A 22,404-nucleotide genomic window follows, 5' to 3' on the forward strand; every position below is an offset into this window, starting at 1 on the left:
GAGATTGTACGTAATAAAAATTTTCACCCGAGTAAACGGCGGCGTATTTTTTCACAACTCCGGCAGAAGGAAATAAAATATCCAAAGTGGTAATGGTATTTTATTGGACATACTTGGCTTAACAACGTAATAAAATCTTTCATTCGCTAGAAACAAGAAAATATCGAGCGTTTCGAGTGACGAAATTACACAAAAAAAATCCGATAAAATGTAGGTGAGTCACATTTTTTTTATCACAACACTATGCAATGCTTCAAGCAAATTTTTCTTTATACGGTTATTGATTTTTTTGTAGTGAATGTCTCGAAAAGGATAATTGTTTGCTTACATAGTAGCAACACATATTGCAGTTTAAACAAAAAATAAATACGACTAGAAATTAAATTTTAAGAATGTTCGTTTTTTTTATATTTGCAGCATTGTTGAGGAAAACGATAACGTAATATTTTTCCCTTTGATAAGTCCATCATTTATCACAATATACACTTAGAAACACCTATTCATAGCTGAGTACCTTTAACTAACTTAAAACAGTATGCAAAAAGTCATCTTAATAACCTTCAGTTTAAAAAAAATAAGTCTTAACTAAAATGCATACCGTTTTAGCTTAGAAACAAAACATACAATTTTAGCAGAAACCCAACAGTCATTTCGGGACTGTCTAACTACTGAGAACGGTTATCATTGCTACAGCACTTAGTACAGTCGAAGCAACATTGCTAGCTTTTCGAATTCCACTGCCATCTGGTGGTGTTAGCGAGCTGACTTTGAAGCGCCCCGATTTCGTCCAGAAGCTTCCTCTTTTCGTCCAAAAGTCTAGAAACCTGCATACGCAAAAAATAGGTCAATCGTTAGGGGTGTGAAACAATTCCACCAATGGTCGTATATTCCCAGAATTAAAAACATCGATAAAATTTTCCGAAATATCTTTATCCTTACCTAAAATGTGAGAAGAATTTCACGCGAAAAAAAAGTTGGATTTGGGGAAACATTTAATAAGTATGAGATATAAAAAAATATTTTGAAGTGTCTGAATTATTTTTATCCTAACCTAAAAAGAGGAAAAAGAATTTTAAGCTAAAAAAGTTGAATTTAGGGGCTTAACTGTTGCCGTATTTAAGTAGTGTTAGATATAAGGTTTAAGTACTATGAGATATACAAAAGTATTTTGAAATTTCTGAAATATTTTTATCCTATCCTAAAATTGAAAAAAAAAAGAACTTAACGCTAAAAAAAAATTGGACTTCAAGTTTTCAAGTTTCAAGTTTCTGAAATATCTTTATCCTAACCTAAAAAGAGAAAAAAAAAAAAGAATTTAAAGCTAAAAAAGTTGAAACAAATTTAACGCTAAAAAAATGGATTTAGGGACTTTACTCACGTATTTAAGAAGTATATATATATAAATATTCTGAAATATCTTTTGTATAACCTAAAAAGAGAGAAAAAAAAAATTAAAGCGAAAAAAGTTGAATTTAGGGGCTTAACTGATGACGTATTTAAGTAGTCTGAGATATAAGGTTTTAGTATGAGATATAAAAAATTATTTTGGAATTTCTGAAATATTTTTATCCTAACCTAAAATTGAGAAAAAAAAGACTTTACTTATCTATTGACATATGTAAGAAGTATGAGATATAAAAAAATATTTTGAAGTTTTTGAAATATTTTTGTCCTAACCTAAAACGAGAAAAAAAAAGAATTTGAAGCTAAAAAAGTTGAATTTGGGGGCTTGACTGTTGACGTATTTATGAGATATAAGATTTTATGTAGTATGAAATGTAACAAATTATATTGGAATTTCTGAAAAATTTTTATTCTAACTTAAATTGAGAAAAAAAAAGAATTTTACGCTAAAAAAACTTGGATTTGGGGCTTTACTTATTAAAAATTATTTTCAATTTTCTGAAATATCTTTATTATAACCTAAAAAGAGGGAGAGAAAAAAAGAATTTAAAGCTAAAAAAGTTGAATTTAGGGGCTTAACTGTTGACGTATTATGAGATACAAAGTTTAAGTGGCTTGAGATATAAAAAAATATTTTGGAGTTTCTGAAATGTGTTTATCCTAGCCTAAAATATGAAGGAAAAAAAATGACCTCCAAAAAAAATTGGATTTGGGTACTTACTTAACTGTGGCCGTATTTAAGTACTAAGTGGTAAAAACCATTAAAAAGTGAATAATAATATTTTAATCAGTTTAAATATAAATTACATTGGCATCGTCTGAAATTCATCGTAATCCAGGGTCTAGGAAGAAAAAGATAGCGTATCGAACTGCGTTTTGCTTCTTCGAATTTCTAATCCACTTGACCAAAACCTAATTAATAATTGCAGAATAAATGATAACACCCGATATTTGATAACGGCCAAGCGAGTCAAAACGCCAGTTACGGTGTAAACGTACTATTTATTTATTATTTGAATTGTTTTTTTTGGGGTTCCTTTTTCAGAAAATTATTATTTTTTAAATTTTAATATAGGGTGTTTTCTAACTGAACGCTAATAATTTGATTTGATTTTTCAGTCTTTTTTAACACGAAAACTTTTTTTTTAATTAAAAAAAATTAAGCGCCTCTTCTCTGCAGAGAAATTCGTTTTTATTTTTTAGTGAAAACCGTGCGGCAGTTTAAAAAAAATTATCTGCTCATAAAGGAATGCAAATGTTATTTTTTCTTTTTGGAAATCAGTGAACAAATAATATTTTGGTGAATTAGATCTCCACTGCACAGGCTTTTTATTTGTGAAAAATAAAATATCAATCTAAAACAAAATGTTTTAGTGTCCTTCAGAAAAAAAAAGTTAGAAGACTCTTCTTTTTACTTTTACTTTTTTAATGAAATAACATAACATCCCAACAACAAGATAAATAAATTATTTAAATTTATTTTATTTATTTAGGTGTACGTGTAGATAGACAATTACTTAAGTAAGAAATGCAAGTTTTCTTTTTAAAATGGACGCAAAAGTCGCCCCCTTACATTATTGACATTCAATTAAGAAACACACTGTATATGTGGCATAAACAATCTAAATTTTAAAAAAAAATCCAAATTAAAGATTATAATAATTATATAAATTTTACATATTTTTTTCAAAATAAAAATTTCTAATCGCAAATGATTTCTTTTTCGCCTAATACATTTTTTACCGTATTTTCCTCTGTCTTACCTCGTCTTGAGAGGATTTGAGGAAACCTCTGAGCACGTCAGTTTCTTCCTGGGCTTTCCTCAAGCCCCTGTTCTCCTCCGAGATCCTTTCGAACGCGAGCAGCCTCCTTTTCAGTTCTTCGTTATCGTCGAGCAGCTGCGTCACCTTCGCGTCCTCCGTTTCACCGTTGCGCCTCGCTGCAATTGGATAAGATAAAAAATGAAACGGGAAAACTAAGCCGGAGTGAACTGTTTCAGACAGTTAAAAATACGGTCATACAGAATGACCTCAAGTATTTTAGAAAAATTGCATAAGATTGTGATAAGCCTATAGCTGGTTACGTGATTTCTTTCTCCACTTTTAAAAATTGGACAGGGCCTGGATTCCTTCCAACATCGCGGATAAACTTTGGAGGTTAAATATTTTAAGTAAAGGATTCGAAAAGACGCTAATACAATCTTTTACTAAAAAAGAAGGAATTCCATCGGTCATTTTCTTTGCGGCCTTTATTATTTCATTCTTCTCAATATATCAGCAGGTACAGAGTAAAATGCGAGTCAGTTTCAGTCAAGCTCTGAAGAAGCCAATAGAAGTTTCGTAAAAAGTATTACAGCAGCCTGTGGAAGTTTCTTTGAAAAAAAAAAAAAGAGAGATAAACGTTGTAAATCGCGACATTAGTTGTGAAAAAAGACCCAACCTGCTTCTCCGCCGGATACGTGGAAAACTCCGTCTTTTCCGCGAGTGATGTGGACGACGTCGACGTCCAAATCGATCGGAACGGAACCCGGTGAGGTTATGTTCACCGGCGGCCTGTCTTCCACGAGACGCAGCTGGAGGTTTTGCACCAGCAGCTGCAGCGGAAGCGGAACGGGAATGATCTCGTCTTCGCTGAGGTCCGCCAGTCCCGTGACGGTGCTCATGTTCAAACTCAAAATCAGATCTCGGACTTCGATAGCCACCATGTCTTCGAACACTCGCGCCATGACCTCCCTCTTGGTGAGATCGTGGTCCGGCAACGTCCTCGGGTCTTCCAACGTCAAGGTGTGGTCGAAGCGGAGCTTCACTTTTGCGGTGGAGCACGTGTTTTCGGGATTGTCGGTCCAGCCGCGCGATCTCGTGCTAAATTTGCCCTGGGTAAAAATTATCTCCGCGGTTAGATGGATTTTACCCGCCGCACCGGAGGGTCAATTAATTTGTTATCGTTATTCATTATTTACGCGGAAATAGAATTGTTCCTCAATACTTACTTATAAGAGGCTACCGTGCATTCGCATCCAGCAACACCTATTTGCGAAACATTTAATTTGCTTTTCTAAAGGACTTTGGGTGGCCTTTATTTTTTTCTAGATCGTTCAATTTTTTGAATGTTTACGAAACGACGAGCGACAAATGGAGGACACAAAAAGGCATTAGTTTTGGTTAGTTCAATTTTTTTCATGTTTATGAAGATAGTCATTTATTAGTTTTGGCTAGTTGCCCTTCATTTTTTTCTCCTTCGTTCAATTTTTTCAATGTTTCTGAAACGACAAATTCAATGGAGGGCACAGAATGGTATTACATTTGGCGAGTTAACCTTCATTTTTTCTATAGTTCGTTCAACTTTTTGAATAGTTACGAAACGACAAATAGAGGACACAGAAAGGCATTAGTTTTGGTTAGTTAATTTTTTTTCGTCTTTATGAAGCAATTCATTCATTAGTTTTTTTTTAGTTGCCCTTCATTTTTTTCTCCTTCGTTTTTTTAAATGTGTATAAAACCACCAATTCAATGGACACAGAACGGTATTAGCTTTGGTTAGTTGACCTTCATTTTTTCTCCTTCGTTTAATTTTTTCAATGTTTATGAAACGACAAACTCCATAGAAGACTCACAAAGCCATTAGCTTCGGTTAGTTGACATTTGCTTTTTTTTCTTTGTTCAATTTTTTTCGAGTCTATGAAGAAATTCAATGGAGGGCAGAGAAAACCTTCATTTTCTTGCTCCTTCGTTCAATTTTTTGAATGTTTATGAAACGACCAATTCAATGGAGGTCACAGAAGGTTATTAGTTTTGGTTAGTTGACCTTCATTTTTTCTCATTCATTAATTTTTTTTCATGTTTATGAAGAAATTCAATGGAGGGCAGAGAAAAGCATTAGTTTTGGTTAGTTGACCATCATTTTTTTCTCCTTCGTTCAATTTTTTCAATGTTTATGAAACGACAATTTCAATGGAGGACACAGAACGGTAATAGATTTTGTTAGTTGACCTTCATTTTTTTTTCTAGTTCGCTCGTTTTTTGAATGTGTACGAAACGACAAATTCCATAGAAGACAGAGAAAAGCATTAGTTTTGATTAGTTAACCTTCATTTCTGTCTCCTTTAATTTTTTGAATGTTTATGCACAAATTCCACGAAGAACAGAGAAAAGCGTTAGTTTTGGTGGAAAAATCGTGACCACAATATTTTTTCGTTTCGCATTAAAAAAATCCTGTTAAAAAAGTGAGCAGATTTAGGAAAAAAAAATGGAGCGGCTTTGAAAGGATATTATTTCAGGGGTAAATTCATTTCGAAATTTTTGGGACGGGAGCTAAACCAATCAACGGAACATTTATTCGTCAAATTTTTATATCGACCTCGTTATTATTTCCGAAAATGAAATATTTTACTAGCATTACGCAATAAATTGTTAATTGTAATCAGCGTCTAAATCTACTACATAAAATGAATGACTTGAGAGCATACTGTGCAAAATGATGGAATAGGAAAGTTCATTATTACGATGATTTAACAACAAAACAAACAACATTTTTCCGAAAACTACTAAATTACTACAAATTATATTATTAAACAAATGCAAGCACTTTTAACAGCAAAAGTTTAGGCACATTCACTCAAATAGGTTTTGACTAAAAAAGGGGCTTTTGTTAATAAAATAATGAGCGAAAAAAAAAGGTATTTAAGAAAAAATAATCCAGCGTCATGAAATGACCAGTCGAAATAAATTATGAGAAAGTGGGGGAAGCAATCGCACACACATACACACTTTAAACCGGTTTTATTCTATTAGTAAGTTTTTTTCTTGACACACTTTGTACCTGCTTATATATGGTTTGAGGGGGGCGGAGCTAAACGAAAGTCATATTGTTCAAGGGTTGATTAGTTTTATGGCTCTACAAACAAGAGAGTTGATAAATATTCATGTCTCCGATTAGCTCCGCCCCCCTCGAACCGTATATAAGCAGGTATAGAGTAGAACGCGAGCCTGCTTCGGTTAAGTTCTGAAGAAGCCAACAGCATGACTGGAGAACCGTCAGCAAGCAGAAGATTTTTGTATAAAATATCTATAATTTGTCATAACGAAACCGTTATTACACTGAACTTTTTTAATGTCACTGTGCTTAGAATTTTGCTCGCTACTGTATATATTCAAGCAATGATCCGACGCACATCTAAAGCATCTAAACAATCTAAAAGCGTAAATATTTTACGTCAAATACCTTCGTGGCGGCCTGTGATACAAACAGCAATTCAGAGACATGCAAAAGAGTAAAAAAAAGACATAACATCAAATGTGATAAAGAGAACCTGAAAAAGTATTTTTATATGTGTGTGTGTGAATGTATGTGGACACAACCTCTACAATAAGGCACAGAAACGACAGAGCTACCCAAAGTCTTTGGTAGCTGGAGACAGAAGTAACGAAAGGAAATCGGTGGAAAATGTCCTAATCTTATTCATTTTGAGGTGTGTGTGACTAAGAGCGATGTTAAAAACTCCTAGCAGCGCCCTCTGCGCATGGAATGCGGTAAAAATTGACAAGACATCAAACTCTCTGATCAACCTGAGGCAGATGTCGCTTTTGAATGGTTAATTTTAGTTAACTAGTAAGTGCCTCCAGAACTTCAAATTTGGATCGCGTAGGAAACGAATGCTGCCTTAACGTGATGACTCATACGTTAGTAGCTATGCGCTCATATATCTGTGCGTGTTTGTGTGTGCGTGTTTGTGTGTGTGTGTGTGTGTGTGTGTGTGTATATATATATATTGAAAACATCCAGCTCAATTAAAATGAATAGCGGACGATCTACTCACTTGAAATTCGTCCCAGGGAATGCTGGTGCAATCTTCGCTGGCAACGTTACCGACTTGGACTTTGATGGACGAAGAGTAGCCGCAAGATTGTTGTAAAAATTCCACTTTGTTTAATTTGAAAGTCGACACGCACACCTACAAAACGGTAAACGATGTCGCCGACTACTCACACTGCCGACTCGACAATGTCGGGATCGTTTTAACGGTAAAAGTGGGCACATATTTTCGTTTTTAAGAAAGCAATAACTTCTGCGCGAGTGTAATCCGCAATTAAACAGTTTAAACGATTAAATTTATTGTTGTTGTTCAAAATAACCGGGCGGTGGTAAATAAAACGATAAAAATAAACGTCTTAACTATTTACAAATCTCCTGGGAAGAATCCAGAATCCTGTATCCGCGTATATGCAGTTTGAAGGGGGCGCAGCTAAGCGAAAGGCAAATTGTTGAAGGGCAAGGGCCTCAGATGTCAGAAGCTCACCAGGTCTTTTCTTCTGCAGCTGCTGGTCAAGCTGTGGTCGCTGGGTGACGTCATAACGCTCTCGTCCTCTATAACCTCGGCCGCCTCTTCGGCCTTCTCGTACTCCACCATTTCGTCGATGTAAAACATCCAGTCGATGCCCCTGACGTCTTCCTCGTAATTAACCATGACGATTTGCTCGGAATCGCTAGACGCGTCGCTACGGATCGACAGGGTATCCGACATGTCGTCCGGGCTCGATTTCAGAGCACTATCTATCGACGACATTAAACTGGAAAACCCTTTTTTCACCGACGTCAGACCTGAAATTTACGAGATCGTGTAGCGATGAGCAAAAAATATATACCGGGTGTTCAAAACGCTGTTTTTTATTATAAATACGGATTCTACGCCACCAAAGCTAAGTTTTTGATTAGATTTTCTGTAGGTGGCACGGTAATCGCAAAAGAAAACGTCTTGTCAAGAAATACATGCGCCTTCGTCGTAAAATATTAATGAAGCTGGCGTTTTGAAGTTAAGCGCCAAAGCTTGATGGGGGTATAAGGTACGGTGAAAACTCCCTTTAGCGAAACTCTGTATAACCTAAAACTCTGTATTACAAATAAAAATTTTTGTACTATTAGGTCTCCATACAAAGCTATGTATTAATCCACTCTGTATAACGAATTTCTCACTCCCTATACCGAGCACATCAAGTAACAAATTAAGGAGTGTAGGTCGACTTGTAATTAATAGTCTCTTAGCGTCTCAGAATTCCTTACCCTAGTAAAAAAATATATCTCTAGATGATAAAGTTGCTTTAATTCGGGGAACAGGACGGGGAGAAAAGAAAAGTGATGTGGGACGTCGATACGGACTTACACCGTCGACTGTATCCACGGCTACGTTTACAAGTGAGAAGTTGCAAGATTTTATGGCGATAGATCAGGATTTGCCTACAACAGCAGACTTGACAAAGGAAGTCATATTACAACAAGCAAGAAAGGGCGAGGAAGAGCACCAAGAGGAAGAAGAAGATGAAGAAGTTGATCTGGGACCACCACTAACCATTCAACAAGTTAAGCTGCTAAAGAATTTTTTTATGTATCAATAAAAATGACCGATTGTCTGAAACATTAAATGTGGTTCTGAAATATTTATATAAAATTTTCCTAAGTAGATGTTAAAAAATGTATTATTACAGAACACATGTGCGTATTGTTATTTTTCAAGTGCCTATAACTCTTTATAAAGGAAAAAAAGCAGTCCCTTCAATTTCGCTATATAGAGTTTCGACTGTATTTTAATTGGTTCTTTTTTTCGACTACAGCGCCCCGTCAATAAAAAATATTGGGGGGGGGGGGGGGGTTATAAGTTTTCCAAACTTTTTCAACACCCGGTATGTACATATGGAGCCAAACCCGACTAGCATGCACGAAAACAATCTACAGTTTGGGTAGTTTAAAAATACAATTTTCGTAAATGGGACGAAAATAATGTTTAATATTGTTTTTTTTTTGCAAGGCTGCGTTAACAATTTTATCTACATTTTACATTAGCGAAATAAGCGAAAAAACGATTGTTTACTAATTGGCAAAATTTAACAAACAAACATTTTTCCGTGTAGCGTTTAACACCCAAATTGAACTAATATTAAATTGGTAGTAACACACTACGTAATTAATGCAAAGAAAAATCGAACATAGTGATGAAATTTGTACCACCAAAAAACAAAAGATTGTATTACAGTCCCGGAAAATTTTTACATTTCCCACGTGAAAGATCTATTTTTAATTTAGCAATTAGCAATAATGCATAGGGTGATATATTCAAAATAATAATAAATTAGAATAACTGAGTAAAGCTGGCATTCCTGAAAAATAAGTCGGAATTTCTGATAAATAGGACAGAATTTCTGAAAAACAAATTAAAATTTCTGGAAAATATGCGAGAGTAAAATCAGAATTGCGGAAAAAAAAACAAGTCAGAATTTCCGAAAAAATAAGTCAGAATATCTGGAAAGACAAAGTTTCTGGAAAATAGGCAAGAATTTCTGAGTAAAGTCAGAATTTCTGGAAAATAAATGAGAATTTCTGAGTAAAGTCAGGATTTCTGAAAAACAAGTCACAATTTCTGGAAAATACGAAAGAATTTCTGAGTAAAGTCAGAACTTCTGAAAACCAAGTCAGAATTTCTGGAAAATAAATGAGAATTTCTGAATAGTCAGAATTTCTGAAAAACAAGTCACAATTACTGGAAAATTGTTAACAATTTTTGAGTAAAGTCATAATTTCTGACTAGATAAAGTTTCTGGAAAATAAGTAAAAATTTCTGCGCAAAGTCAGAATATCTGAAAACTAACTCATAATTTCTAAAAAATAAATAAGAATTTCTGAAAAATGGGTCAAAATTTTTGACAAACACGACAAAATTTCTAGAAAATCGGTAAGAATTGGCAAGTCGGAATTTCTGGAAAATACATTAGAATATCTAAGTAAAATATAAAACATAATTTCTGCAAAATAGGTAAGAATTTCTGAGTAGTCAGAATTTCTGAAAACGAAGTCGGAGTTTTTGGAAAATAAATGACAATTTCTGATTCAAGTCAGAATTACTGAAGAATAAGTCAAAATTTCTGACAAATAAGACAGAATTTATGGACAATAGCTAAGAATTTTTGAGTAAAGTCAGAATTTCTGGAGAACAAGTAAGAATTTCTCGAAAATAAAAAGCAATAGCATTTGAGTCAAATCAGAACTCAGAATTTTTGCTAAAACATGTCAGATTTTCTGACAAATAAGACAAAGTTTTCGGAAAATAGGTAAGAATTTCTGGAAAATAAATGAAAATTACTGAGTGAAGTCTGAATTTCTGAAAAATAAGTCAAAATTTCTGACAAATAAGACATAACTTCTGGAAAATAGGTAAGAATTGCTGAGAAAAGTCAGAATTACGGAAAACTAAGTCAGAATTTCTAGAAAATAAGTATGAATTTTTGACATTAACACTGTCCTTAATAAGTCCCGTTTCGATTCGCAATGTCCCTTACGACAGACTTATGTCAGAAATATTGATTTAGATAAGAAATTATGATTTTTTCTAGAAAGTCTGAAAAATATTTCAGAAATTCTGACTTAACTCAGAATTTATGACTGGTTTTCCAGAAATTCCCAATCATGTCAGAAATTCTGGCTTGTGCTTCAGAACTTTTCACTTATTCTTCAAAAATTTGCCCCATTAAACTAACACCTATATGTTATGTTTTGGTCACCTTTCAGCGCATCTGTATTTTATTAAATTATTTTTGGTGGTACAAATTAACACAAAAAATATACAGGGACATCGTTATCACAGTTTATACTGTAATAACCTAATATCACAATGCCAAGATATGTTCAAAGACAGAACAATATACCGGGATTTGTTCAAAAACAAGATGGCGTCGTATATTCGGACTTACTAAATGCGATGCTCCTGTACATATAGAATATTTTGAATATTTTTCGGAAAGGTAAGACACAAAGCACGCCAACAATTAAAGAAAAAACCAATCACCAACACGTATTCTATGAAGCGACTAACCCACATTTATATTACTTTGTATGTTATTCCCGAATTGGTTCTGCGGCGGATTCTGGATCTGAATCGGTGGGCCACCTTGCGCTGTAGCGATTAATGTTCCGTTAATCGAGTCCGTGGTCGAGTATTGAACGGCTTCGGTGTAAGAAACCGACCTACCGGAGTTCTCCAACTGGGGGATCGATTTTATACTGTTCCTCAATATACCTGACCGCAAAGAGACGGAAACAATTGGCGCGCGGAAACGGGCGTAAATATTTTCTCGCGGTAATCCTGCAGTTTACGTTTTTAATGGCAGATCTCCAACATGATTTCCATTAATTCTCCTCGCGACTTTGACACATTGATCGCGGTCATTTCTTATAAACTTATGTGCCTGGCAAGCTGCTTAAAAGGAGCCAAATTTCGTCGGTGTGACTAGATCCGTTCGGAGGTTATTCGCGTTTTTATAAAGCGTCGACAGAGAACAGAGAACAGACAAGTGAGAACAGAGAACAGACGAACTGACCAAAAAATGAAAACGACGTTGATTCCGACGTTGAAGTTTCAGTACTTATAGTTCTTTATAGCATTTTCCATAATTTCTTAGATCGCGTCCCTCCTGCGTGCCATCCATTATGAAAAAAATACACCCTGGCTTGCGGAGCTAAGTTTCTTTTAAATTATATTTAAAATAAAAAAAAAACACTTCATACTTTTTTTCCTTCATTTTCAATTATGCTGTTGCCATACACGTAGAGGTTTTGGTGACGATCCCCACCTAACAATTTAATTCATTAGGAAGGATTCTTACTTTCCGAGGCTAGGTTAGGTCACAACACCACTGGGAAAAAAACCCGATGGTTATTGGAGGTCCCAATGATGGTTGGCACATCAAAATCGGTAGAAGTAGATGAATCCATTTTTTTTTTTTTGGTTTTTGGATACATTTCTCAGTTTGTTATTAAATGAAGAGGTTATTTTTCAATTTTAGCTTGTTTTGTTATACCTACATGTCATTATTTGGTTAATATTTAATAATTTTAAATATGTGGAAATAGAGGAAAATCGGATTGATACTACCGTTGTTTAAAAAGGTAGATAATAAGAGAACCAACAATAATCCTGACTATGTACGCCACTGTTTAAACAAACAATTCAAAATACACTATCAGAATCGGCTCTGGAAAATAGTGCCTCGTGGCCTGCTAAAAAGAATCCAAATTTCAGGTCCCTCACTCGAATTGTTCGGAAGATATTCACGTTTTTATGGAGCGTATACAGAGAACAGACGGGGGGGGGGGGGACAGAGAACAGACAACACCTAAAAGGTTATGATTTTTGTTTGTCGGACTGGAGTTTCATTTTGATATTATGATTATTATGATATATATATAATTTCATGGTGAAACTGAATAACTACAGCAGTTTCATTCGGCGACCACGGTTAAAATTTACCAATCCACTACGTGCGTAAGTAGCAGGATTACCCTTTTTGGTTTACCGAGCCGGCTTATACCTTGCGTAGTGACCGCGATATCGTCGATGCTGGAAAAATCCGGAACGAACGATTCCCCGTCGCCTCCGGAAGACTCTTTTCCGGGACTTTGGGGAGGCATCACGAACGTCACCTCCAATTGGGGGATCAACGCGCCTATCGCCATAGAACTGTTGACGTTAGTCTTAAATTAACGCGGATTATTGATCGACCCGTCGATTGAAACGGAAACGGTTCGCTCACTTTCAGTATTCGATCGGAGTCCATAGTTAAAAACGTGGTCAGTTCCGACGCCTGCTCGGCAAGTCTCAGCAGGAACAGATACTGATAATGGTTGATTTGTATGCTAACCAAGTTCGAGATGTACGCCAACGCGTGTATATCTGAAAAATAAGGTCAGGAACTGCGATGAAATAAAACTTTTTTTATTGGGTGGTATATTTATGATGCCCCTATGCCTTATATCAATAAGTACGAGGAAAAAAAGTTCAATAAAAAAACAAAAACTAAAATTGGGAGTTTTCATTATGGATCCATGGAAAATTTCGTACGCTGTCTTTGGTTACTGAACACCCTGCATACATAAAAATACTAAAAATAAAATACACAATTTTTGTATTTAACTTTTTTTCCTATGTGTTGCACTTATTCAGGTAAGATATGGGAGCAACTCAAACGTATCTTTGACATTTGACAGAAATGACTCGACTTTCTCAACCAAATTGACACGGAAAACATTTAAAATTTATATAATTCCCAATTGGTCGAAAAATACCATAAGGGTGTGTCTTCTACTTCTTGCTTTTATTGGGCCAGTCTGCCATGGATACTTGCCACTAAGGTAAGTAGATGCATAAGGGGCGTTCTGGAACACAAAATCTCGACAAGGGAGTTCTGGTCCACATACGCACGTGTGGAGTGACGTATTTTGTCAGAATTCTCCTTATATGTTGTTCAATGTTGTAGAATAAGAAGAAACTATATATACATATATAAACTTTGTGTCTATTTTTTTTACAACATTCATTTTAGCTTAGTTTAAAAATTCATTTGCATTTGATAAAAGTCAAATAACGATTTGTCGATATACATAACAAATGGTAATTTGACTTTTACCTATTTGTTTTCGAAACATTTTCCACACAACGGTAACGCAAAAAATTATCTCTGCAACGTATCTCTGAAGATGGCCCGTGATTTTAAAAACGAAATGTTACGTTTTACGCAAAAATAAAGCGAGTTACATTTGGTAATTCAAATGAAAAGAAAATCATTCCAAACGGTGAACTGATGATAAACACGTCATCCATATCTTCGTGTTGAATTTTGAACGTTTAACTATGGAATAAAAAGAAATTATTTAGACTAGACCAGTCCTTTGACCCCTCCCTTTTCAGACCCTATGTAAGCAAATATAGAGTACAATTCAGTTAAGCTCTGAAGAAGCCAAAAGCTGTCTCAATATTTGTGCTGCTTTATTGCATGAGTGTTTTCTAGAAGCGATAAACAATTTCCTAGTTTTTTCAAGGTAAAGGTCACTATAAAGATGTAAATTTGCGTGATCATTACTGAAAACTGATAGCATGTCTGTACAGGTCTGAGTTTCACAATAACTTAATGATTTCAACATATCAGATGCATAAATAACTGCCCAAAATTGAACCTCGAATCACTCCAGTCAAAATTTCAACACTTCACTTTTTGAATAACCGTTCGTAATGAGATGCGCACACATTACCTGCGTTCAAACTATCGGCGTTTTTCGTTTTGATGGTACTATTGGGATCCAAAGTGGCGTGGAGCCAAACCGTAACGGGTACCGCGTCCAGGAAGGGTACCGGTTTGTTGGAAGCGTCCCCACGGGCGCCGCAGAAATCGCCGAAAACGGGATCCAAAGAAACGTACCAAATGTCTTTAGCCTCCACCCATAGCAGTTCTTTGCTGAGCTGCCGAACCTACGAACGGTACACGATCAATTGACGGTTCTGGTTTACGATCGGGCTCAAGAACCAAGTTATCCATGGAGGAAATATCCAATTCCTTGGGCTCCGCACGGACATTATCCGCGGCAGATATGTGGTCAAGGAATTTCTGGGTCACGATGTAGAAATCTCCGGGGCGAGACGGAAAATCGCTACCGAAAAAAAGGGAACCCATGTGGAAGGAGTCCACGCACTTAGCTACAAACGATTAGGGTTAAAGTGAATTTTCGATTGTTTCGGTCGCGTATACCGAGGTCGGCTCTAGAAGAATGCTCCAGCGTTCTAACGTTGGTGACCGTCGCCCTAGTTACTTGAATACTGAGACATTTAGGCCTGTCCCGCTGCGACGGATAGTCCAAATGACTCTCGAAATTAACCTACGATGGTGAAAATAATGGAGATTGAGCGGAAAACTGGCTCGCATTCCTACTCAGTGCCTGCTTATATACGGGCTGAGGGGGGCGGAGCTAAGAACGGCTAAGAAAACGAAGGAGGGGTTGTTTGCCAATAACAAAAGTATCATCCACGAACACAATCAAATTCAAAATCAAACACCAATTTAGGAGTCGGTCATCCGGAAAATTTCCATGCCCCTTCTTTAGCTCCGCCTCCTTCAAACCATACATGGGCAGGTACTAAGTAGGATGCAAGTCAGTTTCAGTTGAGCTCTGAAGCCGGGGCAGTTTATTTTTTCAAAAATTGACATTCGTTTAATTGTACCCTCCCAATAAAAGACTGAAGATATGAGGGTTTTATGATTTATATCGATCTAAAACCAATGTAACTTTTCTAACCCTAAAGAGTTTTGAATATTTTATTAAAATTAGATCGACGCTATAAGAAGGAAGATTTTTATGCGAACAACCGCAGACAGTTTTTTTTTGACGAAACATGACGATGTAAACAAATTTGGATGATCCGTGAATTTTAAAAAAACAATATAGTTAATTATTTTTATGACGTACCTGAAATGCCGAAAAAAAAAAAAGTTCGACAATTTCTTAGTATGCCTACTGAAACCTTGTACGTACCTTTGGTAGAATAGACTCGATTTTGACGTCGACGTATGTGTAATTAGAAGTCTGTACTTCACTTTTGGCCTGCGCCAATGACTGGTAGAGATTCAGGCCGAACGAATTCATCCACAGGATGGTGTCGACATCGAAAACGATTTGAATGGGATTAATTTGGACGTAGAACTTGGGGGCGGGCACTACGAATACCAGAACCCTCTGTTAAACGCGAATAATTACGGCATTAATGAAATCTTACGTGGGAAAGGCATGTCGCTGGGATAATAATAATGGATATATTCGGCGTGTACGATGCTGGCTTCCTTTGGCAACGACATTCGATTGCGGTCTCCTATAAACAATTATCAATGTCGGTCGTTTCTGTAGACGGCCTTGAACGCATTTTTTTTTTCGAAATTGTCAGATAAAACAAACACTAGTGTCACGCCCGCCGGAACGACTCTGCGCAAAATGTCCGACATTGGGCAAAAAATTAATCTTAATCTTCATCATATGGTCTGAAAGGGGCGGGGCTACGAAGGCCGCATGAACATGGTCTAGCATGACTGATTCCTATGCTTTTGATATGCGGTCGGTTATGTTTTTTTGATATTATGGGACGCGTAGTACCTCTAATGTGGATATTATTAGAGACAAGAACTAGAACAGGTTAAGTGGGAGCGATATTAGAAGGACACCAGAATTTTTTAGAAACCCACGAATATTAACAACAATACTATATGAAAAAAAAAAGTAAAAAAGACAGACAAAAACTAGTTGCTAGTTAACTCTAGAAAGCACTTAGCAGGTATGAGCTCTTAATGGCAAAATTATCCTCACTACAGTTTTGCATTTTCAATATAGTTATTGACTGAAACATCATTATTCTTATAAAAAGGTCCGTTGTGGTTTATTGATTACTCGAACCATTTTGAAGATATTTGCATTGGAATCCCAATGGGTACTTATATTCATAGCTTTTAATAAATCAATTAATAACAAGAAATGAATGAATAACAGAAATACCAATTTTTTTAAAACTAACAGTAAATTATAAAATTTGTGGAAAAAAAAAGTTTTGTTTTAAACGAATCCGTTGAGAAATATTCAATTTACAGTAAAATTATAAAAGAAAATATAGCTAGAAATTCGATTAGGAAGAAATATACTCCAAAGCGAATTGTAAAAAATAATTTAAAAACTGTCATTTTATCAAAATAAACTCCAATTTTTATTAACGTTGTGAAAACTCGTCAATTTAATGAATACATCGAAAATATTTATTAAAAACTGTGAATACAAGTACCCAATGGGATTCCAATGCAAATATCTTCAAAATGGTTCGAGTAATCGATAGGCCACAAGAGACCTTTTTTGTAAAGCGTTAAATTTCCTATAAGAATAATTGAATACATTTCACGATAATTATTTTTCAGTCAATAACAAAGTTCAGAACAAAAAGTTATTTTAAAATCTTCAATCTTTGATTTATCGAAAAAGAATAAGAAATCATTTTTTTAGAGCGTTCATATTATCAACAAAATTGGCTTAAAGATCTACTCCTATTCTGTACCATTAATATTAAGAGCTAGAGGTATGGTCTGTTCATAGATATAAGAAAGTGACCAATTGCTTTTGAATGGGATTATCCAAGGGTGCTCATTAACATACAATGCAACAAGATTATTATTATTAATTACTGTAATTAATTATTAATTAAGGTAATAATCTTGTTGCATTGTATATTAATGACCACCCTTAGATAATCCCATTCAAAAGCAATTGGTCACTTTCTTATATCTATGAACAGACCATAACTAGCAACTAGTTTTTATGTCAGATCCAAAAAACAATAATCGTCTTTTCTAGACCGACCTTAATTTACACATACATATACTATTTTAGTGTAGGAATCGGTGAATCCAGGCGATGTTCATGCCGCTAATGTAGCCCCGCCCCCTTCAAAGCGTATATAAGCGGGTATAAAGTGGAATGCAAGCGAGTTTCGGCTAAGCTTCTGAAATATCCGGATGATTTCCAAATAGTACTTGGAGTATTGTTTATTGGTAAAACCGAATGTCCGACGGTTGACATAGGATCGTTCCGCAGTGGCGGGATATCATGCTACCAACTATCAGAAAAAAATCGTAGCAAACACAAAAGAAAAAAATTCGGGGGGATACAAAACAAAGAAAAACCATAACCATGAGGGGTTATTTTTCGAAAATGTCGGTGCTACCAAGGGCTAAGTTACGATTCTATCGGTACCTGAGGGATTTTTGTCTCTCCTCTTTTGTTGAGCTGAGAAACGAAATAGAAAGTATACAATAGACACCCAGACCCGAGAAACGACGCTACAAAGGCTTACCGCTAAGGAATTCCTTAAGCTGTTGTTTTTTCCCCGAGGTGGTCACCCTGTATATCGCGAAATCGTCTATCCTAATAATGACGCAGGTCGTCATCAACTTTGCCAGTTGCAACTCTAACCGTCCCTTGATTTCTCTATGACTGGGACTGGAAGGCTTCCTATGTTCGGGACTCGCGGGATTAAAAGCTGGGGAATATTCGGTTTGAGGGGCCTACAATATTCGGTAAGTCACTCATGAAAGATGCTCCAAATTCCAGAGGAAAAATTTGAGGTTATTTTTTTTGGCCCAATAGCGCGTTCAGAAATAAATACGGCCATTGACGGTTCGTCAATTTCACAGTGTTCTGTCAAAATGTGTCCATATCTAACGATTGTGTTCGAATTTTTACTTACGGCGTAGCTAAAAAGGGCTTTTCCACGCTATAAATCGTGTTATAAGTGACTCAAATAAAGGCCATACAATCCAGTGAAAGCGGTATCTCAATATCTTTATCCTAACCTAAAATATGTATCAAACAACGCTAAAAAAAAAAGTTGAATTTTGGGAAAATTTGCCAATTTACGGGTAGTTATTGTCCAGAGTGATATATACAATCAAAATCATGCATCATTATGGATTTTTTTGCAATACGTCTCAAGGCTAATATTTCGAGGTTATCAAATATTTTGTATTATCACTCGTACTGGAATTATTCCCAAAATCCAACTTTCTTTGGCACTTCTTTTGTTAATATTGACTATCTAACGCCATTAAAAAGCCGCGCTTTCCAAACAAAAAGGATTTGAATTTTTCTCAACTTTTAAAATCGTCGAACGTCTAAAATCGGAGATTACAGGTAAAAATACCAATTTTTTTTATTCTGATTTGTTTTAGTGTCAAAGTTTTTATTTGAAAAAAAAAGTTTTTTTTTTTATTAATTATTCAAAAGTTGTCTAAATATGAAGAGAAACAAAACAATGTGGAGACAGAACTTCGAAAAAAAAATTATTTATTAGTTTAATAGTATATTTAATTATTTTTAATTTTAACACCGACATTGAGAGAATTAATGGTATTTCTTTAAAAACACGTTTTCGAATTTGCGAATTTCGAAAAAAAAATTGAAAATAAAATTTTTAAACCCGTTTTGAAATTGTATGAATTTATTTATTAGTATATTTGATTATTTTTTCATTTTAACACCGACCCTGAGACAACTTGAACGAAAAAAATCACAGAATATTAAAAAAAAAACGATTTTTTTAAATTTATTTACATATTTATATTTAATTAACTTTTATTTTAATACTGATACGCGGTATTAAAAAAAAAAGATTATATAACGGCGTATTTGTTTAATTTATTTTTAATTAAAAAAGTAAAATTATTTGAAAATCTATACGTTAGTGAAATCCGTGGAAAAAAATCAAAAATTAAATTTTATTATTTATTTATTTAGTAGTATTCTTAATTATTTTGTATTTTAATCTCGACACTGTGGTATTTTTTACATTTTTTCATTTTAACACTGACCCTGAGACAACTTGAACGAAAAAAATCACAGAATATTAAAAAAAAACGATTTTTTTTTTAAATTTATTTATATATTTATATTTAATTAACTTTTATTTTAATACCGATACGCGGTATTAAAAAAAAAGATTATATAACGGCGTATTTGTTTAATTTATTTTTAATTAAAAAAGTAAAATTATTTGAAAATCTATACGTTAGTGAAATCCGTGGAAAAAAAATCAAAAATTAAATTTTATTATTTATTTATTTAGTAGTATTCTTAATTATTTTGTATTTTAATCTCGACACTGTGGTATTTTTTACAACTCGTGCAATGTTAGTGAAATCCATGGAAAAAATCAAAAGTTCAAATTTATTTATTATTATTTTTTATTATTTATTGTTATTAATTATTTTTTTATTTTAATACCGACTCTGAGAGAACTTGAACGAAAAAAATCAGAGATATAACGGCGCATTTGTTTAATTTATTTTTAATTAAATAAAAAAAAATATTTAAAAGCATATTTAAATATTTTTTATTTGAATCCCGACACTGAGACAACCAGTAAAAACTTTTAAAAAGGGGTTTTGAAACGGAATATTTTTTAAAATATTTTTAATTAAATAAACTTTCAGTAAAAATTTTTGACAATCTACACGATGTTAGTGTAAAATCGGAAAAAAATCAAAAATAAAATTTTATTTATTATTATTTTTTATTTATTATTATTTATTTTTTATTTTAAGACCAACTCTGAGACAACTCGTGGTATTTTTTTTATAAAACAGCGTATTTTTTATACATATATTTTATAATTAAATAAACTTTTAGTAAAATTATTTGGACATCCATGCAATGTTAATAATATCCGCAAAAAACAAAAAAACTTACTTTGGGCACTCTGCTCAAAGGCGCGTGTTGCGTTTTATTCCTGTCGAATAGGTCTAGAAATTTACTTTTAAAAGCGGCTAGGGCCTGTTCCTGCCACAAGGAGTGCGGGACTTGGGACGCGTTGTACGTCGGCCAGTGCTTCCGGTCACCTGCGGAAACAACACGACACGATTTTTCTAAAAGTTGCCGCCGTTCCCAGTCCCGTACCTTTGGCCAAGTGATAGGGATAGAAGTCGACCTGAAATCGCCTGACGCTAATCTGCAAGGCGCCGCCGTCTTTCAGGTTCGGATGGCCCGATCGGCCTTCTGAAAAGGAATACGGCGAAACCCTCTTAGAGTACGGGATTGGGGCTCACCTCCGGGATCGTCGCACAAATGTAACACAATATGATTGGACATGAAATGATAGGAAGTCTCGATTACGTCGTACTGCGAGAACATACGACCCGACGGCTTGGCGGGCCTCTGTCCGACGTTCGGACGGCACTCCTGGGGCAACTGGGCCTGGTATTCGGGCAACTCCTGCCAGAAAGTTAACATCAGTTTAAAAAAATGCAATTTTTATAATTCACTCACGTCCAGTTTTCTGGCCGCTTTCGCTTTCCTCGTAATCTGGGTGGCCTTTTGTATCAAGCCCGTTAGAGAATCCAGAAAATGTAAGGCCGCTTTCAACTGGGAATCGGTGAGCACCCACAGCAAATCGTCCAGTATTATCACTAACCTCGACCCCAGAATGAAACAATCTGAAACACAGAAACGGGCGTCAACGCAATTCGACGGAACACGGAACACCCCCCCGGAACCGACCTGACAAGCGCTTCTTTATGGTTATTCGGCACCGGGCCTGGTTCGTCAACAACCGCAACGGGGTCAAATTTCTATCCCTCGTTGATTTCGCCTCTATCCTCACCGTTTGCCACTGCAACTCTTTGAAAATCAAAATCTGACCCTTCTCGGGGCTTTTCAGTCTCGTCAGGGGCAACTCCATCCTAGTAAACTTCGGTGTTACAGATTCGACCACTATTCTCTGTATCTAAAACAGTATAATAAATTTTCCGTCTTTACTCAATCATATCCAATATACCAACCTGAACGGTAGCGATAAATGCCGGACTATTGAACAACACGTTCACCGTGTTCACCGTCACCGTTATTCCGTCTATGACCTTATGAATAAAACTATATTTTCCGGGAGCGTACGAGAGCGCTCCCTGAGGCGACACGCATCTCAACTCTTCGCACGTTTCGACCGTGATGTTCACTTCGTCCAGGGACTGAAACGTAAATTCGCACTAGACCATTCAATAAAACCATAAAACCTACTAAATGGATCGGCATCGTTTTCAACTTAGTCCACGGAATTCGGAAGGTAACTCTGTTGCACCAAGCCTTGGTGAGCCTGAGCCACGAGGGCAATTCCAACAGGTCCGTCAAAACCACCTCGTTCAACTCCAAGTTGGACAACTCGCCTTCCCCTTTGAAGGTGCTCAGGTTTATTTTATCGGAGGAGAGATTTTTGGTAAATCTGAAAGAGGGCGTGAAAAGTCCCGCAACGTGACATCAAAGGTCACACACACTCACCGGGACAAATGTTTAAGTAACTGGTTTTTTATAATAGAAGCCATCCTTTAACCAGAAAATAACATGCGATGGGATCGAAACAGATATAACACCGAGCAGCTGTTTTTGAAAGCTGCTCTGGGATATACTCGCCACCGCAGTAACATTTTTGGTCGGTTGGGGATTTGGTCGGATTAGTTAAGTAGGGTTTAAATAAATTAAAGCTAAAAAAATCGTTAAACGCTAGTCCATTTATAAAAAAACGATGGTGTTCTTGTATCGTGAAACCAACAAGATAAAATTTAGAGTCGGCGTTCATTGATTTCTCGTAATATTGGATTATGCCTAATGCGGAAG

The 22,404-nt window shown here is 35.4% G+C and overlaps 1 protein-coding gene across 5 annotated transcripts; it reads right to left on the minus strand.

Annotated features, from left to right (window-relative positions):
* Positions 1-85: 85 nt before the first annotated feature.
* Positions 86-22,201, minus strand: LOC132704401 (bridge-like lipid transfer protein family member 3A). 5 transcript variants are annotated; one of them, XM_060674377.1, is made up of 24 exons: positions 22,069-22,201; positions 21,811-22,012; positions 21,576-21,761; positions 21,295-21,520; positions 21,064-21,230; positions 20,844-21,009; positions 20,695-20,793; positions 20,488-20,636; positions 18,098-18,308; positions 17,998-18,030; positions 15,989-16,081; positions 15,748-15,929; positions 14,967-15,093; positions 14,745-14,914; positions 14,473-14,689; positions 12,978-13,117; positions 12,756-12,918; positions 11,276-11,464; positions 7,700-8,001; positions 7,220-7,354; positions 6,625-6,636; positions 3,844-4,276; positions 3,168-3,343; positions 86-824 (listed from the first exon to the last, which is right to left on the minus strand). In XM_060674377.1, exons 1-24 carry the CDS (start codon positions 22,110-22,112, stop codon positions 720-722), a joined length of 3,927 nt encoding a protein of 1,308 aa, XP_060530360.1. In that variant the 5' UTR covers positions 22,113-22,201; the 3' UTR covers positions 86-719. The 5 variants fall into 5 exon arrangements, with proteins under 5 accessions (XP_060530360.1, XP_060530358.1, XP_060530361.1 ...); XM_060674375.1 differs by having other exon boundaries at positions 11,261-11,464; XM_060674378.1 differs by lacking the exon at positions 17,998-18,030 and having other exon boundaries at positions 11,261-11,464.
* Between the last annotated feature and the right edge of the window lie 203 nt (positions 22,202-22,404).

The sequence above is a fragment of the Cylas formicarius genome, unplaced genomic scaffold, assembly GCF_029955315.1.
Source record: "Cylas formicarius isolate icCylForm1 unplaced genomic scaffold, icCylForm1.1 PGA_scaffold_7__23_contigs__length_41026272, whole genome shotgun sequence".
NCBI lineage: Eukaryota > Metazoa > Arthropoda > Insecta > Coleoptera > Brentidae > Cylas > Cylas formicarius.